Source organism: Orussus abietinus, unplaced genomic scaffold, assembly GCF_000612105.2.
Source record: "Orussus abietinus isolate OABI.00-Male unplaced genomic scaffold, Oabi_2.0 scaffold22, whole genome shotgun sequence".
In the NCBI taxonomy this organism is placed as follows: Eukaryota; Metazoa; Arthropoda; class Insecta; order Hymenoptera; family Orussidae; genus Orussus; species Orussus abietinus.
The window spans coordinates 55,038-71,951 of NW_019394596.1; the positions used below are offsets into that span (position 1 = coordinate 55,038).

At 43.3% G+C, this 16,914-nt stretch overlaps 1 protein-coding gene across 1 annotated transcript in view; it reads right to left on the minus strand.

Moving 5' to 3' along the window:
* Nucleotides 1-16,914, minus strand: part of LOC105701967 (zinc finger protein 91) — an 83,540-nt gene that overhangs the window by 1,404 nt on the left and 65,222 nt on the right. Inside the window, exon 5 of the mRNA XM_012429136.2 lies at nucleotides 132-3,441. Within this exon, the coding sequence (XP_012284559.1) occupies nucleotides 159-3,441 (3,283 nt within the window). The 3' untranslated portion in view covers nucleotides 132-158. The remainder of the gene's footprint in view (nucleotides 1-131; nucleotides 3,442-16,914) is intronic.

A 16,914-nucleotide genomic window follows, 5' to 3' on the forward strand; every position in this document is an offset into this window, starting at 1 on the left:
GGAAATTTCCGATAAAAGGTCCTTTTCATCGGCAACTCCTATAGAATCGGTACCACTTCTTCCTTAACTTGGAATTCCCGAGTTCTCGCCTAGAATCCATATCTTCGAACACTTTGCAACCAGCAACATACTTTGTCAGGATATCACAGGCGACTCGATCAGAATATTTGCAGGATCCCTTTAGCAAGTTGAGCAATGGGTACAGGGGGTGGCGTGGGAGGAAGCGGCACAGGATGAGTCTTCCTATGCTTCAGCATGGAAGTGCGATGACTGAAGACGTCTTTACAAATGTCGCATTTGTACGGTTTGATCCCCGCATGGGTGAGAACGTGTTGGTAAAAATTATTCCGCAGAGGATAAACCTTCTGACAAATGGTGCACGTGAAAGGGCCCGATCTGTGCTCCAGCCGTCTGTGTCGGGACATCGTCTTCACGTCCTGGAACGTCAAATCGCATTTAGGGCACTGCAGCTCCTGGTTCGGGGTCTGCATGTGCAAGCTTATGTGGTTGTCGAGCTTTATCTGGGACCAGAACGTTTTCCCGCAAAGCGAACACGTTAGTTGGCCATCGGTGCCCTTAAGACGCTGTCTGTGTCGCGCCTCGTGATTCTTCAGGTCCTTCAACTTCCTGCCGCAGAAACGACACGTGCCGATGACGGACATGTGAGTTCTCTGAATGTGGAGGAACAAATCGTTCTTCAGCTTAAACCTATTCCCACAATGATCGCAGATGAACTTCGGCTCCATGGTGTTATGGGCTCGGATGTAGTGTTGCTTCAGACCTAGCAGAGACTTCAGCTTCAAGTCGCAAAGCGTGCACTGCAGGAAGTCCACGCCGTGGATCTTTCGGTGCTCTTCGAGTTCCTCTTCCGTTGCGAAGCTTCGTCTGCAAAGTCTGCACAAGGAGCGCTTCTTCAGCTTCTGTTCGGTCTCGTGGGCACGGATGCGGTGCTGCTTCAAGCCTAGTAACGACTTGAAGTGAAGGCCGCAGATCGAGCACTCCACGTAATCATTTTTGTGGGTTTTCTTGTGCTCTTCGCGCTCATCGACGGTTTTAAAAGTTCGCGTGCAAAGTCCGCAGGCGAAACGTTTCTTCCGCTCCAGATTGGCGTACTCTCCAGCTCCCAATTCTTTCGCTAGGGTCTCTATGTTGCAGGTGTTGTTCAACATATCGTTTATTTCTTTACTTTGGCCTTCTTTTTGCCCAAAGATGCCGGATGTTGGGTCTCTTCTCTCGATCTTCATTGCCTCCAAGGAAGTACCAGCCCTCTCGGAATCGTCGTCGACGTTTTCGGTGTCCTCGTCTCTCCTTGCGGAATCGGATGAGGTCGTCCTCTTCATCTCGGTGTTCTCTTCTGTCCTCGCGGAATCGGATGGGTTTGTCCTCTTCATCTTGGTGTCCTCTTCTCTCCTCGCGGAATCGGATGAGTTCGTCCTCTTCATCTCGGTGTCCTCGTCTCTCCTTGTGGAATCGGATGAGTGTGTCCTCTTCATCTCGATGTCCTCGTCTCTTCTCGCGGAATCGGATGGCTTCGTCCTCTTCATCTCGAAATTGGCTAGCAGCTCAAGAGGAGCATCGATCGCGTGCGAATCGCGGAAACTCTTCAAGTTGATCTTCAGTTCATAATTGTCGTGCATTCGCGCGTGGTGCTTCGTCAAGCCTATCCTTGTTCTGAACTGCAAGCCGCACACCGAACATGGAATGTAATCTGCTTCGTGAATCTTCTTGTGTTCGTTGCGTTTTTGGGCCGAGGAGAAAGACGACATGCAAAGTTGGCAAGGAAAGCTCCTCCGATTGATCTTCCTTTCCTGACTGAGATCCCTCGTCTGATCGTTCTTTCTCTCCTGTTTAAGATCGCTCATCTGATCGTTCCGTCCTTCTTGACTAAAATCCCTCTTCCGATTGTTTCCTTCCTGACCAAGATCGACTTTCTGATCGTTCTTTCTTTCCTGACTAAGCTCGTATTTCGGAGTCTTCTTTCTTTTCCGAAACTCAACGCAATTGATCTTCGACGGGGTTCCTTTTGGGGCCAGATGTATTCTTTGGATATGGAGAAGCAGTTCCGATTTTTTGGTTCTATGCTGTTGACAGTAATCACAGGTAAAGAAATGCTTCTCCCGTTTGTGAGTCGCCAGATCCTTCAGCTCCGCAAAGTGTTCGCCACACTTGAGGCACGTGGTGCCCCACTTGTGCTTCAACAGGTGGTTCTCCAGTCTAATCTTCGAGAAGAACTTCAAGTTACACAGGTGGCAGGGGAACTTGATCTGCCCTTCGTGTTGCTCATGATGGGCACGTTCGTGTCTGCGGAGGTGCCAGACCTCCTTCCCACAGTAGCTGCACACTTTGCTGCTGCTGAGGTGCTTCCTGAAGATGTGAGGAGTCAAGTCGCCCTTGAGTTTGAAGCGAGCACCGCAGTAATCGCACTCGAACTTCGGCTGGGAACAGCTATGAGCTCGCACATGGTGCTGCTGGAGACCCAGCTTGGTCTTGTACTTCAAGTTGCAGATCGAGCACTGGAGGTAGTCCAGGGCGTGCGTCTTCTTGTGCTCCTCCAGGACGTCCTTATAATGGAAGTCCTTCGAGCAAATGTTGCATCTGTAGTACTTCAAGGGTACTTTAAGATCCTTATGACGACTCAATCGGCTCTGCAGCGAGATTTCGGCCCCGTAGCTGGTGTGGTGCCGGACGAAGTGGTGCTTCATCGAGGACTTCGTCTTAAACTGAAGCTTGCAGATCTCGCACTCCACGGGCCCCCTGTCGTGCAAGCACTTGTGCATCCTCAGACAGTACGCGTTGGAGAAGCTTCTCACGCAAACGGTGCACTTGAAGCGCTTCGACTTCTTCAACTTCTCCTCGCGTTCTTGCAGCATCTCAGCGTAGCGGATACTTCTCAGGTTGAACCCCGGCTCCTGGCCCTTGTGGACCCAGTCGTAATGTCGCTGTACCCCTCGGATGGACTGGAACCGGGCCTTGCACATTTTGCACTCGACGAACCCCACGTCGTGGAGCTTCCTGTGCCTCTCGAGGAACATCTCGGTGGTGAACTTCTTTCCGCAGAAGGTGCAGGGGAATCTTGGAATCTTCTTGGGCATCGACTGGTTGGTCCCCAGGTCGGGTTCCTCGTTGAAAAACGACCGACGTTTTGGGGTGCGAAGGGTCATCGGTGATTTCCCTACTTCTGTAAGGTGGGTCTTCGCCCTACGTGGGGTGGACCCTTTGCCCTGGGGATTTTTGGAAGCTTGCAACGAGGCTGCCGCTAAAGCTCTCTTCAACTCCGTAATACTCGGCTTGGTGTCCGTGTACTCGATAGTCGTTGATAGATATGGCGGAATACTCAATGCATCTTCGACCAGGCCGCTTCCGTGTCCTAATCGTGTCCAGGTGTATCTTCCACCGTATTCGATCAGAGAGTATGGGTGGCAGTCAAGCGGATCTTCATTTCTGAAATCAAAAGAGATCCGTTAATTTGAGTTCGACGAGAGCTCTCTCTCTTATTTGGATTTATTAGTCATTTAAACTCAGCTTTTCGAGAGAAATTCAATGATGGCGAGTAGGAGGATATGGAGCAGTGGCTAACGTGAATGTTTTCATGTTTACGGCGATGTAAAACCCTTAAACGAATTGATTCGTATGAAACACTTTTTTTTAAGGGTGTTCTATCGACTGACTATTTCATTTTTTTATAATCTTTATAATAGCAGTAATTATATACTACAGGGGAATCTGTTTTGCTTGTTTGATTTTGTTTATAACCTCTTAAAGTCATAATCTAAACAATACCGTCAAAAGTAATGGTTATTTTTCTTACACCTTTTACTGCAAAACAAATCAGACCCGTAGAATTGGAATCTCTGTTCAGAGGGTGCTGTTTATAAAACACTATTATTGCTATAAAATAGTGCCTAGTGGACATGCTTACGAGTATTCTGAAGGCTATTCTTATTCAAAGAATTAAAATTCCAGTAATGTAATTTCCTATTTCGACGTGCAGCTTCGTTGATCATTTCCTAAGGAAATAATTAATTTACAACTTATTAACTTAAGGAAGATCACAATGCAGCGTTGAATGATAAAATCGCAGTCTTTTCGTAAGAAAAATAATTTATTAAAATCGTAGAATGGAATTATTTGTTTATCCTTCTTTGATTGAAAGAAGTGCACAGATTATTGATCTGTACTAAGAGTACGGAAATGTGAACCTTGAAAATTTCAACAGAAACATCAGGGTCTATATTCTCGTCGACCACAATTGTCATCTTTGTAAAGAAAAGAATTAGAAAATAAAAAACGTAATCTTACATTTTCAAAGATACAACTACTGGAAAGAGGCGACTTGGAAACTTCGCGTCTATTCAGTCTAAACATTCTGGTAATTCGGTGAGTACATTACAGAAATATTTTACACACATTTGTAGAAACTCTCTGTGATTTCAACACCTTACAGTAATCCTTCGGAATAGTGCGAAGCTTTGTACTTTATCGTGGGGTTGCGCTGCAACACATATCTCTTTTACACAACAAAGTCCAGAGTGACAACAAAAAGAAATCCTTAAAGTCGATTCCTCCCGCAAAATGGGAAAAAATGATGAACAAATTCTAAGTGAAATAAGAATGAAAGGATCGCTACTTTGAACAGTTGAGATTTCTCAAGATTTATAAGGTTAGCTCGAACGTTCAAGAATTAACATTTCAAGGAACACCCTGTTCGGTTCTAGTTAAACCCCCTAAAAAAAAAAATAAAAATAAAAATGATAGGCACCCAGCTGTAAGATCCCCTTATAAGTTCACCTCAAAGCTCTTGTAAGAGGAGTCGACTTTAGCCACTTAACATTCTTTACTATTTTCTTTCGAATTATTTTCATATTCTCGCAGAACGGTCTTAGCGAGCTCGGAAAGAGGCGCTGGGGGTGGAGGGCACTGTTGAGGTCCATGTTCCTTGTCTCTGTGGTTCAACAGTTTGTTCCGGCGGTTGAAGTCCGCGTTGCAAATATCGCACTTATATGCTCTCAGCTTCGAGTGAGTGAGTATATGCTTGTGCAAGCTGGTAGTCGAAAGTAGGATTTTCTCGCAGATGATGCATCTTAAAGAGGCCACATTGTGGCTAAGCTTGTGTCGTCTCAGCTTGATGGAGTTCGGGAACTCTAGATCACACAGGAGACACCTAAATCCCTGGTCGTGTCTTACCAGATGCTTGTTAAGATTGAACTTCGAGGTGAAGTTCAGTCGACACAAGGAACAAGTGTACTTCCTCTTGGGGTTCTGCACCTTCTGCCGCCTGTGATAAGACGTGTGGCTCTTCAGGTCGGTGACGCTTTTCCCACACACCCGACACAGGGTGAAGTCCATATGCGTCCTGCAAATGTGGACCAGAAGACTGCGTTTCAGCTGGTAGATCTTTCCGCAGTAATCGCAGGTGAATGTGGGCACGTCCCTTATCCGATGCTTTCTAAGCGTGTGGTATTCTAAGCCCACCTTCGTCCTGTACTGCAGATTGCAAATTGGGCACTTCAGCTCGTCACGACCATGAAGGGTTCTGTGTCGTTCCAGGATCTGAAGCGAAGGGAAGATCCTTAAACACATTCCGCACCTGTGGACCTTTCCGTGCTTCGATCTGATGTGCATCTCCACGGAGTACATGTTCCGGAAGCGTTTCTTGCAGACGGAGCAGGTTTTCTCGGAATTCACCGTGCAAACGTCAGTCGGGTTCTCTTGATATTGATCTACGATTATTGGCTTTACGTCGATGCACTCGAAAATCGAGGAAACGCCGGAATTGACGGTAAAAGTGTCGTCTAAGTTGCAAGGGTTTGGTCCGGTGTTGGTGGTTCCTATCTCCGTTGGGTTTGGTTTGGTGCTCATGGACTCCTTCTCCATTGTCGCAGATGACTTGATCGAAACCCTTTCTTCTTTGCAAGTACTCGTAATTGAGTTATCCCATGTAGAGTTCCAATGAATGGTTTTCAATTTTCCATATAAACTTTCTGGAACACATATGTAGTCACCTATGGCGTTTAATTGCGAGAGACGTATCCAGGCAGGTTTTCCGTTCAAGTTGATCTGCACGTAAGGCTCCAGACGAAGGGGATCTCCGCCGTTCCTGGAAAGAAAATACTTTTGTTAATCTAGGTTTGATTATCCACGGGAATATTTTGTACCTACGTTTTTTTTAATATCTGGTCTCGGTACTTTTCTCTATACGAGGCGGTAAAGCAACGTCGAAACATTGCCGTTGCCATACAAGTCACACATCACGCTAAAAGAGCGGTTCTGTGAAAACCTGCCTCCTGGTTTTCGAAGCCATTTTCCTTTATTTATTGTTTTATTTTAGCGGGCAGTTTGCCTCTTTGCGAACAAAAGTCCCTTATCGAGTGCTTTGCGTGCAGGAGGCTGCATACAACTCGTGCAACATCTTTTCCTTTACGCTGTATTACGGTTCAGGAAATCGAAGGAAATTTGGTCATTTCGAAGGACGAATATTTTCCAAGCCTCGGAAGCACGGGATGAGTTTTTTGCACCATAGAAGCAGTCCAATAAAATTGGAATCAAGTTCATCACTCGAGAACAATTGTGTGCGTTTAAGCTAATAACCCTGATCTTAATATCATTTCTTTCGTTTATATTACAAGACTTAAGACGTTTTTATTCTATTCGTATGATGAAAAATCGATACAGGACACATGTCACGTATCGTTCCATTTTCGAAAGATTAATGTACAATAGGGCGTAACATAAACGTTTAAAATAACATTACATGAAATAACTCAAAGGCGATTATGTCACAAAACTCAAATTTCGAAACTGTTCGAAAAATCTGACAAATTAGAATACATGTGACTGAATGTATAGGATTTTCCCAACAGCGATAGAACCTTGAATGGTCACAGCCTCCATGTTTGTTATTTAATGATCAGAGTCAGGTGGCATTTTTATTCGGTAGCTTTTTGCAAGCCACCGCGGATAAATATACAGTTCTTCAACGCGTTGATATGATTAAAATTTATTATAACAATCCTTGCCTAATTTGAACGTTTCGTGCACTTTATTCGATGTATAATTAAGTTATGATCCTAATCTTGCGACTAGACGCCATTAGACTTCTTTTGACACGGCCATGTTAAATCTCTCGTTTATTCCGACAAATCACAATCCGTTGACGATCTCAAGGCAAAGATCAATCGTGTTATGGATGAAATTCCTTTTCATCGACATCGTATCTCATGCACAATGCCATCAACAGTAGTTCGAAATAGAACACTTAGCACCCGATTATAATTTCCATATTATTCCATAACATTTTAATTCAACGTCCCATCGCTATTGTCGGAAAGCCTTGTACTTGTGCGCCCCCTCAAGAATGTTACAAAATCAATGTTGATCGTTCCTTTGGTACTTTCCTAAAAGTCTTTCGACCGTTCTTCGAGCTCTGCGAGCTCAATAAGAGTCTGCGGAAAATGTGGAGTTTAGGGGCCACCCACCTCCGAAGACCTTGACATTGACATATGTCGGCAAGGCCACCCTTCTGACTGACCTCCGCAAGTTTTTAGCCGTCGCCTGTTGTTCGTTTGCTCGTTTCTCATTGCTGAACATACATCTAAAGACTCCTACATTACTGCAAGTAAATGGCCGAGTTCTAACTATTGACCTAACCTAAGCCCACATTGACTCAAACTAATAAATCCAAATACTAGAAACACGATATAAAAAAGTTAAACATACGTTAATATTTTCAACATTATTAAAAGGAATTAATTTGAGTCAATTTGGGTTTCGGTTGGATCAGTAGGTAGAATCCAGCCATCTCCAAGCCACAACTACATCAGATTCTAATTCACTTAATGATATTTCATTGTCATCGTCTCATTCTATTGTCGTGTAAACGCATTTTGAAATGCTGTAGGACTCTTCCTTTGGAATCACGCGCGTAATGACAGGATCTTCACGAGAAAAATGAAAGCAGAATAGTAAGTGCATGATCACTGGGAGACATCAATGCCCTCCCATCCTGCATAGGCGATGCCGTATCTGCAGGGGAGGGATTCGTGTCCGCCACTGAACATTTGTATATAACGTGTATATCCCAGTTTATGAGTCTTCAATTGTACCCCCAGGGTTGAGAACATGTGTTCAACTAATAAAAATGATTTTCTTAACAACTTCTTAACAAACAACGAGCGAAGGACCTTGTGGAGTTGATCTTGACGTATGTTGGCCCTGCCAACATACGTCAAGATCAGGATCATATCGAAGGTAGGTCCCTTAAATCCCAGATTTACCGAGTCTGCAATTGGCAATCTTATCGGAGGGATTCTAATCAGACTCTTCCATGTAGGAAACAGCGTTCATGGATCGCATGGAGCGCTTGAGGGGGGGCGGCCTGTGTTTCTTTTTTCTGTGCATCGTCAGAGTCCAGGAGTTCTCGTAAACCCTGCCACAATCTAGACACTTGAACTCTCTCGAGTGCAACGTCATGTGATTGTCGAGGTTCATCTTCGTAAGGAACTTCTTTCTGCAGACTGTGCAGGTGTACCGTCGATCGGGATTGCGGCCGATGTGACTCCTGTGGTACCACTCGTGGCTCTTCAGGTCCTTCACCGTCTTCATGCAGATCCGACAAGTCTGGGGGCCGATGATGTGCGTCCGATTACGGTGAATGAGCATGCTATACTTGACCAAATACTTCTTGTCGCAGTATTCGCAGGAGAACTGGGGCTTGCAGGTGGTGTGCATGCGTAGGTGGTGGTTCTCCAGCCCGGTCTTAGTTTTGTACTTCATGTGGCAAATCGGGCACTCCAGATAGTCCGAGCGATGCATCTTCTTGTGCCTTTCCAGGTCCTTCAGCGAGCGGAAGGACTGCATGCAGAGGTTGCACCTTTTGTGCACCCTTCTGTGTCGCAGCATGTAGTGCTCCTCGGCCGCGCGTTTGTCCATGAAGTGCATCTTGCAGTAGCGGCAAGGGAAGTTGAGGATATGTCTTATACGTCCCTTTGTTCGCGAGGTTGGCTCCTGTTGGGCGGGAATACTCAGCTTCGTTTCGGTACATTCGATGATCGATGAAATCCCGAATGGAGACTCGGTCTCTTCATCCCTCGTCGTGTCCGAGAATCCATCGGTGGATCCGATGTTCGCCAGGTCTTCCGAATAGATGTCCAGCACTTCTTCTCGTTCGGCGGGGCTCGAACGCGAAAGAAAGTCTCCAGAGAACTCGAGATGAGCGTCGACTTCATAGTTGTTAGAATTCATGTCCGCCCAGTTGAAGTCTGGCAAAACGTCGGAAAACACGTCGGCCATGAGCTTCAATTCGGCGACGGTCGGTCTCCTGTTTCTGTTTGAATTCGACGAAATGCTGGAGTAGGTTTCGGCGGGGATGTTGTCGGTAACTTCGTCGATCTCTGGAATCGAAATTGGTCCCCAAGGGTCTTCGTCCAGCTCTGGTATCATGTGGGGATGAATTTCAAGCGGGTCTTCGATGTTTCTGAAAGCATAAAAGAGTTATATTAGTCTTGGGATTGATTTTCAGGCAATTTTCACGCTTGTGCTGGTCTTTCGTTAGAACAAGCGATTTTAAGGTCTTTGGGTACATCGGCGTGCTCGTAGAACGATAGGCCCTATAAAAGATGAGGAAATTCCACTTTATTTTTGTTTCTTTTTTCTTTTTACTTATTTCAACTTTTAAGGACTTTTTTTTTCAGACTTTCGGATTGTCTTTGGAAAATAAAGTAGACATGTTTCGAATGAGATATACGGTGTCGGGAGGAATAATTAGGAAGTCTTCGAAAATGGATTAATTACACGTAGAATCACATCCGGTACTCCACTGACATAAGAATTAAGAGATGTCGTGACATTTCATTTGGAAAAATCCTTGTATTCCGTTGTCATTTACAAGAAGAATACAGGTCTTTCTTTGGAGCTTTTTATTACAATCGTGATCCCTTTAAGAGACGAACAATCACATTCGTAAATACGAAAGTGCATCACAGAATTGATGAAATGTCGAAGAGAATTCTCATTTCCTTAAAAATAAAACGTAAGTTCCTTATCCGTATACGTATCACTGTACATACAATCGTAAAGAGAAGAAACCTTAATGAAATGTAATACAGACACACTTGTACAGCGAGGAATAACGAACAAGGATTTACAAATACTGGGTACATAAATAATAATGGCTAGTAACAGGTACAGCGTCATGTAAATCAAATGAAAAATACTTTAACAATTGTAGGAATAATGAAATAATACAATACTGTGGGGCTGAACTAAGTAATAGTTAAGTCGAACATCGTTCATTGTCCTATCTATTGATGTCGTGTAATTGTTTTCTATTTTATTTCTCATTCCAGATTTTGTGAATGCGTCGTCGATGAGATTTCATACTCCCCTCTGTTTTGAACTTGCGATTGCACACCGAACAGTGTAAGAAACCTCTAATGTGAATCTTCACATGCTCTTGGAGGCCTCTCGATGAGGAAAACTTTTCCTTACAAATCTCACAAGTATACGGCTTTTTGTGGCTCTTTTTGATATGCCTCTTGACCAATCTTTTCGTTTTGAACTGCTTGCGGCAGAAAGGACAAGTGTCAGAAGGTACATTTTCTAGATTCCTAGTAAGCACCGGTACGTATGGCTCATTTTCGTTGGCACTCGTCCATATGAAATTTGTCAAGAGATTAAAACAAGCTACAGGTTGGACTTTTTCGTCATTCTTGCTAGATTTTACCACGACGACCGGTGTCCAAATAGGTTTTTCCTCGCACTCGAAAGTTGCCTGAAGCCCAACAAAAAGAGGATCTTCAATGCTCCTGAAACCAAAATTATTCGGTTAATTGAATTTTCCCTATTTGTTCGCCACTCTTCCACATGCGAATTCTTATGTATAAACGTCGTTGATAAAATATATATATATATAAAAAAAAGAAAGAAAATATTGTGGTCTTGTACAGCATAAGAAAATGCTATTAAAGTTTATTATGATTGTTAACTAAACCGTGATCATTTATCCTTCATATTTCGCAAGGCATTTATCGACATTTTTCAGAAAGGCAAACCCTCGGTATTTCTTTCGAGTGTTACTATTAAAAGGCCTTACACTGTTTTCTAATGAAATTTATTTCATCTAATAATTATGAGATTTATTATTTCATCCTGACTAAATGGTAAGACGTTTTCATGACGATGGAAAGTTACGAGAAAGGGATCATCTTAGAAAAAGAAGTTTCTTTCGATATGTATATATGTTATAGGTAAAATGATAGAAACAGATTTAATAATACCTGGGCATTCTTTACAATTTATTACTTTACCCATTACATTCATTTCTATTCATCTCTTAACACTCGCAATTAACGGCGAACGAGAAATTCACATATCATAGACATAAAACTTTCTAATGCAGAAATACTACAATTCGCGTTCTAATGCAAGTGGAAAATTGTACCAGCTGTACCGATTACTTGTACATGTATACAATTGTACGAAGTCAATTTATTGTATTAAGAAAAAGTCCCATACGAAACGACAATTTTTAAAGAAATGAAATTACTTGTAATATTGAATTTTATCCAGGAGTAACAATTTCTACAACGTAAAATATACATAATAGTCTACATTCCCAATTTATCTTGAGAAAAATTTGGTCTATTATGTATATCGTTGTGTTGTCACTTCGTTGTCTTTCCAAATTTCCCCAGATACTAGACTGGATTTTAGTCGAATAATATAAATCTTAAAATTATAATAGCATTGTTACATTCTTTCTCGTCCTAATCCTATTTTTTCGACCACGTGGTGGACGTAAGACAGATGTAAAATTTCATAAGAACACTTTGATCTTTTCATTAATTACATCATCGAAAGAGTTCTTCTCGATTAATATATAGATGCAGAATTAATTTCAAGTTAATGTGCAGTTATAATCGTAAACTATATTATATTAAAGTACTGATCCACACTCTTAGCCAAATTACATACTTACAGACAGAATTCCGGCTATTCAGGAAACTAGACAATAGGAAGAAGAATAAAGTTGTTTATGAACAATGAAGTGAGAACACGCGTATTCTTCAACTCATAAGCCCCACTCAAGTACTCTGGGAACCATTAACAACAATTCCAATTTATCAAAGCCTAAACAATACGCGAGAAACAAAAATCTCATTTTTTCGATTACACCACTAAAGAAATTGAAGAAACTCCTGAAATTAATTTTATTTTTCATACCATGGCAGGCAACTTTTGCCTGAATTATTATTATGTATATAGAATGACCCTTTTATATCAGCATCGTTTAATCTTGACATCATTTAAACTTGCCATCGTGAATTAAAATTTGGACAAGGCTTTCCTGGCGAGTTCCGCGATGGAAACGGGAGGTGGAGGTGGAGGTAATGGTGGTGCATGTGATTTCCTATGTTGGAGCATAGATTTCCGCTTGTTGAAGCTTTCATCACAAAGGTCGCATTTATACGCCTTGATCCCAGCATGTTTGAGGACGTGGGGATAGAAGCTGCTCCTGAAGGGGAAAAGCTGCTTACAGAGTGGACAAGTAATCGGCACGGGTTTCCTCTTCGGATAGTTATAGTGGTTGGATTTTTTATGGCGAACCAATTCTCTGTACACTTGGAACCTTTCGCTACACGTCTCGCATTCGAATCCCTCTTTGTGCCTAAGCCGATGTTTGCGAAGTCCTTTCCGCGTGTTGAACCCCCGGAGGCAAGGACGGCAGAAAAACCTAGACGTGGGTGGATCTTCCCTTTGATGAAGCGCCTCGTGCCGCTTCAGGTCCTTCACTTCCTTCCCACATTGCTTGCAGGTCTGTATGCTATTCATGTGCTGCTTGATGTGCCGCTTCAAGTCCTTCTTCAGCTCGTAAGTCTTCCCGCAGTAGTCGCATACGAACTTCGAATCGCAGTTACCGTGGGCTTGGGCATAATGCTGATAAAGATTGAATTTCGTCCTGTAGCTCAGGTTGCATATCAAACACTCCAAGTATTGAGGCTCGTGAGTCTTTTTGTGGTCATGGAAATCCTTCTGCATGGTGAACGAGGACCTGCAGCGGGTGCACTTGAAGAATTGCTTGCAGCTCTTCGCTTCGTTCTTCAGCGTCGTCTCCTCGTCCGAGATTTCCAACTTAATTTCTTTCTTCAGAGTACCTAAGACGGGGTCTTGCTTCGTTTTAGAAGCGTCCGAAACTTCGGTTGAAGCTTCTTGTCGGTTTATGGCGGCTCGTCGACCCTTGTACTGCCTTCTTTCGTGGCTCCTCGCATGTGCTTTGTCCAAGTGAAGCATCAAGTCGTTTTTCACCTTGAAGCGACTCTCGCAGTAGTTGCAGGCGAATTGTAGTTCCATAGGGTTGTGCATCTTTACTCGATGCTGCTTCAATCCTGGCTTCGATTTGGATTTGAAGCTGCAGTCGGGACATTGGTGGAACTCGTTGTGAATCCGTGTGTGTGTGTCTAGGTCTTTGGGGGTAAAGAAACCTATTCCACAGACGGGACACTTGAAGCACGTTTTCTCACTCTTTTGGGTCTCCTTCTGTTTCAAACTAACTAATGTGGCTTTCTTCTGTTCTGGATCCATCGGGAAACCAAAGGAAGCCTCTTGCAATTCGTCCGGGTTTGGTTTCACATCCGGACAGTCGGAATTCACCCACGTGGCCGAAGGAGTTGTTGTATGCGATTGTGGTTGTGCAGTCTTGTATGGTGTCCATGTGGGCTGCCCTTGAACGTGGACCACCATATAAGGTTGGATTCGAAGTGGATCGTCCGCAATCCTGAAAGCAAACGAACTCGGTTAATTCCTTTTTTCTTGGAGCCTTCTTTCGTATTTCTGATGTGTCAAGTTCTTCAGTGCTCGCAATTGTGTCCTTATAATCAAGAAAATCCTTTGAAAGGATGAAAGTCGATTTAGGGCAGAATGTCTTCTTCCTTCGTCGTGATAGCTTTAACTAACACTGAACGAAAGAAATTTTTAAATGTTTTATAAAACGAAATTCAGGTTACTTTCTTTCTATAGAATAAAATCAGCCTTCTTTCGTATTTCTGATGTTTCAAATTCTTGGGTGCTCGCCATCGTGTCCTTATAATCAAGAAAATCCTTCGCAAGGATGCAAGTCGATTTAGGGCAGAATTTCTTCTTCCTTCGTCGTGATAGCTTTGTCTAAGACTGAACGAAAGGATGTTTTAAATGTTTTATAAAACAACATACATAACTAGACATAGAGGTTTTTTAATGGCACGTATGAAATTCCGGTAATTTATTTTCTCAACTTATCTCAACTTATTTGGAGTTTACAGGTGCAACGTTACTTTTTTGAGAACATTAGTCTGCGAACGCAAAGATAAATACTGTTATTGTTCTCAACAGCTTCGTAAACATGAGTTTGTTGTCGAGGTTTTGGGAAAGAATGATAAATTACGATGAACCTTCTGTAGTAACCTGTTCATTTTTTCTTAATTTTAGAGAAAATGAGGAAAAAGTAGGATTCCAAAAAGTTGCCACTTTTCGCAGGAGGACGCCATCTTGAAAAATTCCTACACTATGTAAGCGAAAAATGACATCTTATTGTTCTGTCATTTTCTTCCGAAGTTATCTATACTATATATATAAATAATAGTTACCCCCTAATGGAAATTGGGTAATTCTTACTTAACGTCATCGTATCATAATACACAATAAATATAAATTAAACTCCTAAAAAAACAAATTTACATTTTATCCCCGACTATTATTAATTGCAACTATCTGCTCAAGAATATGGTAAAGTACCAGATTGCATGTATGATTGTACAGAATGCAGATTTATGATGTGATGACCCAGAGTCATAATGGTCAAAATTTCATTTAAGGGTCAGCTTTTTTAACCCTTTGAGCGCTAAGCCCTTTTGGCGTATGGGGGAATTTTATCAGGGCGTGCAAGCAATATCGGAACAAACGTCGGACGCACTTATGGGTTCACAACGCTTAAAGAACGATCAGATTTTTGTTATTTTCGATACCATCCACCAACGGAACTGACCAATCTAATTTGCATTCTGCAGAATCTCTTTGGCGAGTTCTGTAATGGCCACCCGTGGTGGTTGTCCCAAAACCGGGGCGCTGTGAGTCTCCCTGTGCTTCAGCAAGTTATATCGTCTAGGAAACTTCAAATCGCACATGTCACACTCGTAAGGCATGACCTCTCTATGTAAAAGCATGTGCTGGTACAGATTCCGGCTGGTGCTGTAGATCTTGCCGCAAATGGGGCAGCTCGTCGGCTGATGTTTCCTGCTCTTGTGATCGAACAATTCCCGAGATCCCTGGCAATCGAGCCCGCACTCGTTGCACTTGAAGTTCCCCCACTCGTGCTTCAGCAAGTGGTTCCCGAGCTTAATCTTCGAGTCGAACTTCATCTCGCAATGGCTGCAAGGGTACTGCAAGTTCGCGGTCTTCCTCTTATGAACTTGCCACTCGTGGGTGTACAAGTTCCTTACCGCCATTCCGCAAAATCGGCACTGCTTCAGGTTGCACATGTGCCTCCTGACTATGTGCCTCCTGATGTCGAGCTTCAGCTTGAAGCACTGGCCGCAATAGTCGCAGAAGAAGTTCCTGGAGTTGACGACGTGAGTGCGCGTGTAGTGGTGCTGCAGACTCACCTTGGACTTGTACTTCAAGTTGCAGATCGAGCACTCCACGTAGTTGGTCTTGTGAGACTTCGCGTGCTCGTCCCGGGCCTGAAGCTTCATGAAGCTCTGTCCGCAGAGGTAGCAGTAGTAAACTTTACCGCGCTTCTTCGATCGATATTTCTTCGACGAGCGGATTTTCATCTTTTGACTTTCTTCCAGGGACTCCCCTACGTTATGGATGCAGGATTGGTGATGTATCAGACCGCGCTTCGTTTTGCACTTCACCCTACAAATAGAGCACTCGTGGTATTCGCTCTCGTGCGTTTTCAGATGTCTTCTGTATTCCGCAGCTACGGTGAAGTTTTCATTACACTGGTAGCAGAGGTAACGCTTCGTGATCTTCGTCGGGCCGCGATCTTCTTCATATCTATGCTTCGCGCCGTGAAGTCTCAAGCTTCGCTCGACTTCCTCGGATCGAAGCACTCCGTGGGCGCTGAGTCGATGATGTTGCAAGCCCTGCTTCGTCCTGTACTTCAGGTTACAGATCGAACACTGAAAATAATCCCTAGGCTCGATTTTCGCTTCTTGTTCGTTGAAGTTCGATGAATCGAAGCTTGTCTTTCTTCTTATTCGAGAAGTGCGTTTCCTCGCCGTTTGCCTTCTCATGGCGAGAGGCTTCGAATTGGGACTTTCATTTGGCTCAGGGTCTTCCTCTTTACATTTCTTCGGAAACTCCAACGAGGAAGCTATGGCTGGACTTTGAAATTCCTCCTCGATCTCTAACTTTGTATCCGTGCACTCGAAAGTCATCAAAATGTTGTTAGGTGTTCTGGGTGAAGTTGTTCTCTGACAATGGCCATCTCTACTTGATCGTGTCTGAACTCTTGCCACATTGTCATCTAAATCTCTTCCGTTTAAGTTGTCCAGCTCGGCATAGACTGGCTCCTTCTTTATCACGGATTCCAGTTCGTTGGAAACAATTGAGTTTGTCGCGTGTACAGTACACCAGTTGGCATTTTCGGATGGATCAATGTCCTCGGCGTCTGGATCTTCTTTGATAACAGATGATATCCAGTCAAAACTCCTCTCTAGTTGGTTACTTTCCTTATCATTCTCGGATGGATCCATGTCCTCGGCGTCTGGATCTTCTTTGATTATTGATGATATCCAACCGAAATTCGTCTCAAGTTGGATCCTTTCGTTATCATCATCATCTTGCTTTATCGAATACGGAAACCAGTAGATATCTTCACCTTGTTCGAGACTTTCGTTATCATCACTTGGATCTTGTTTTATCGATGATAGGATCCAG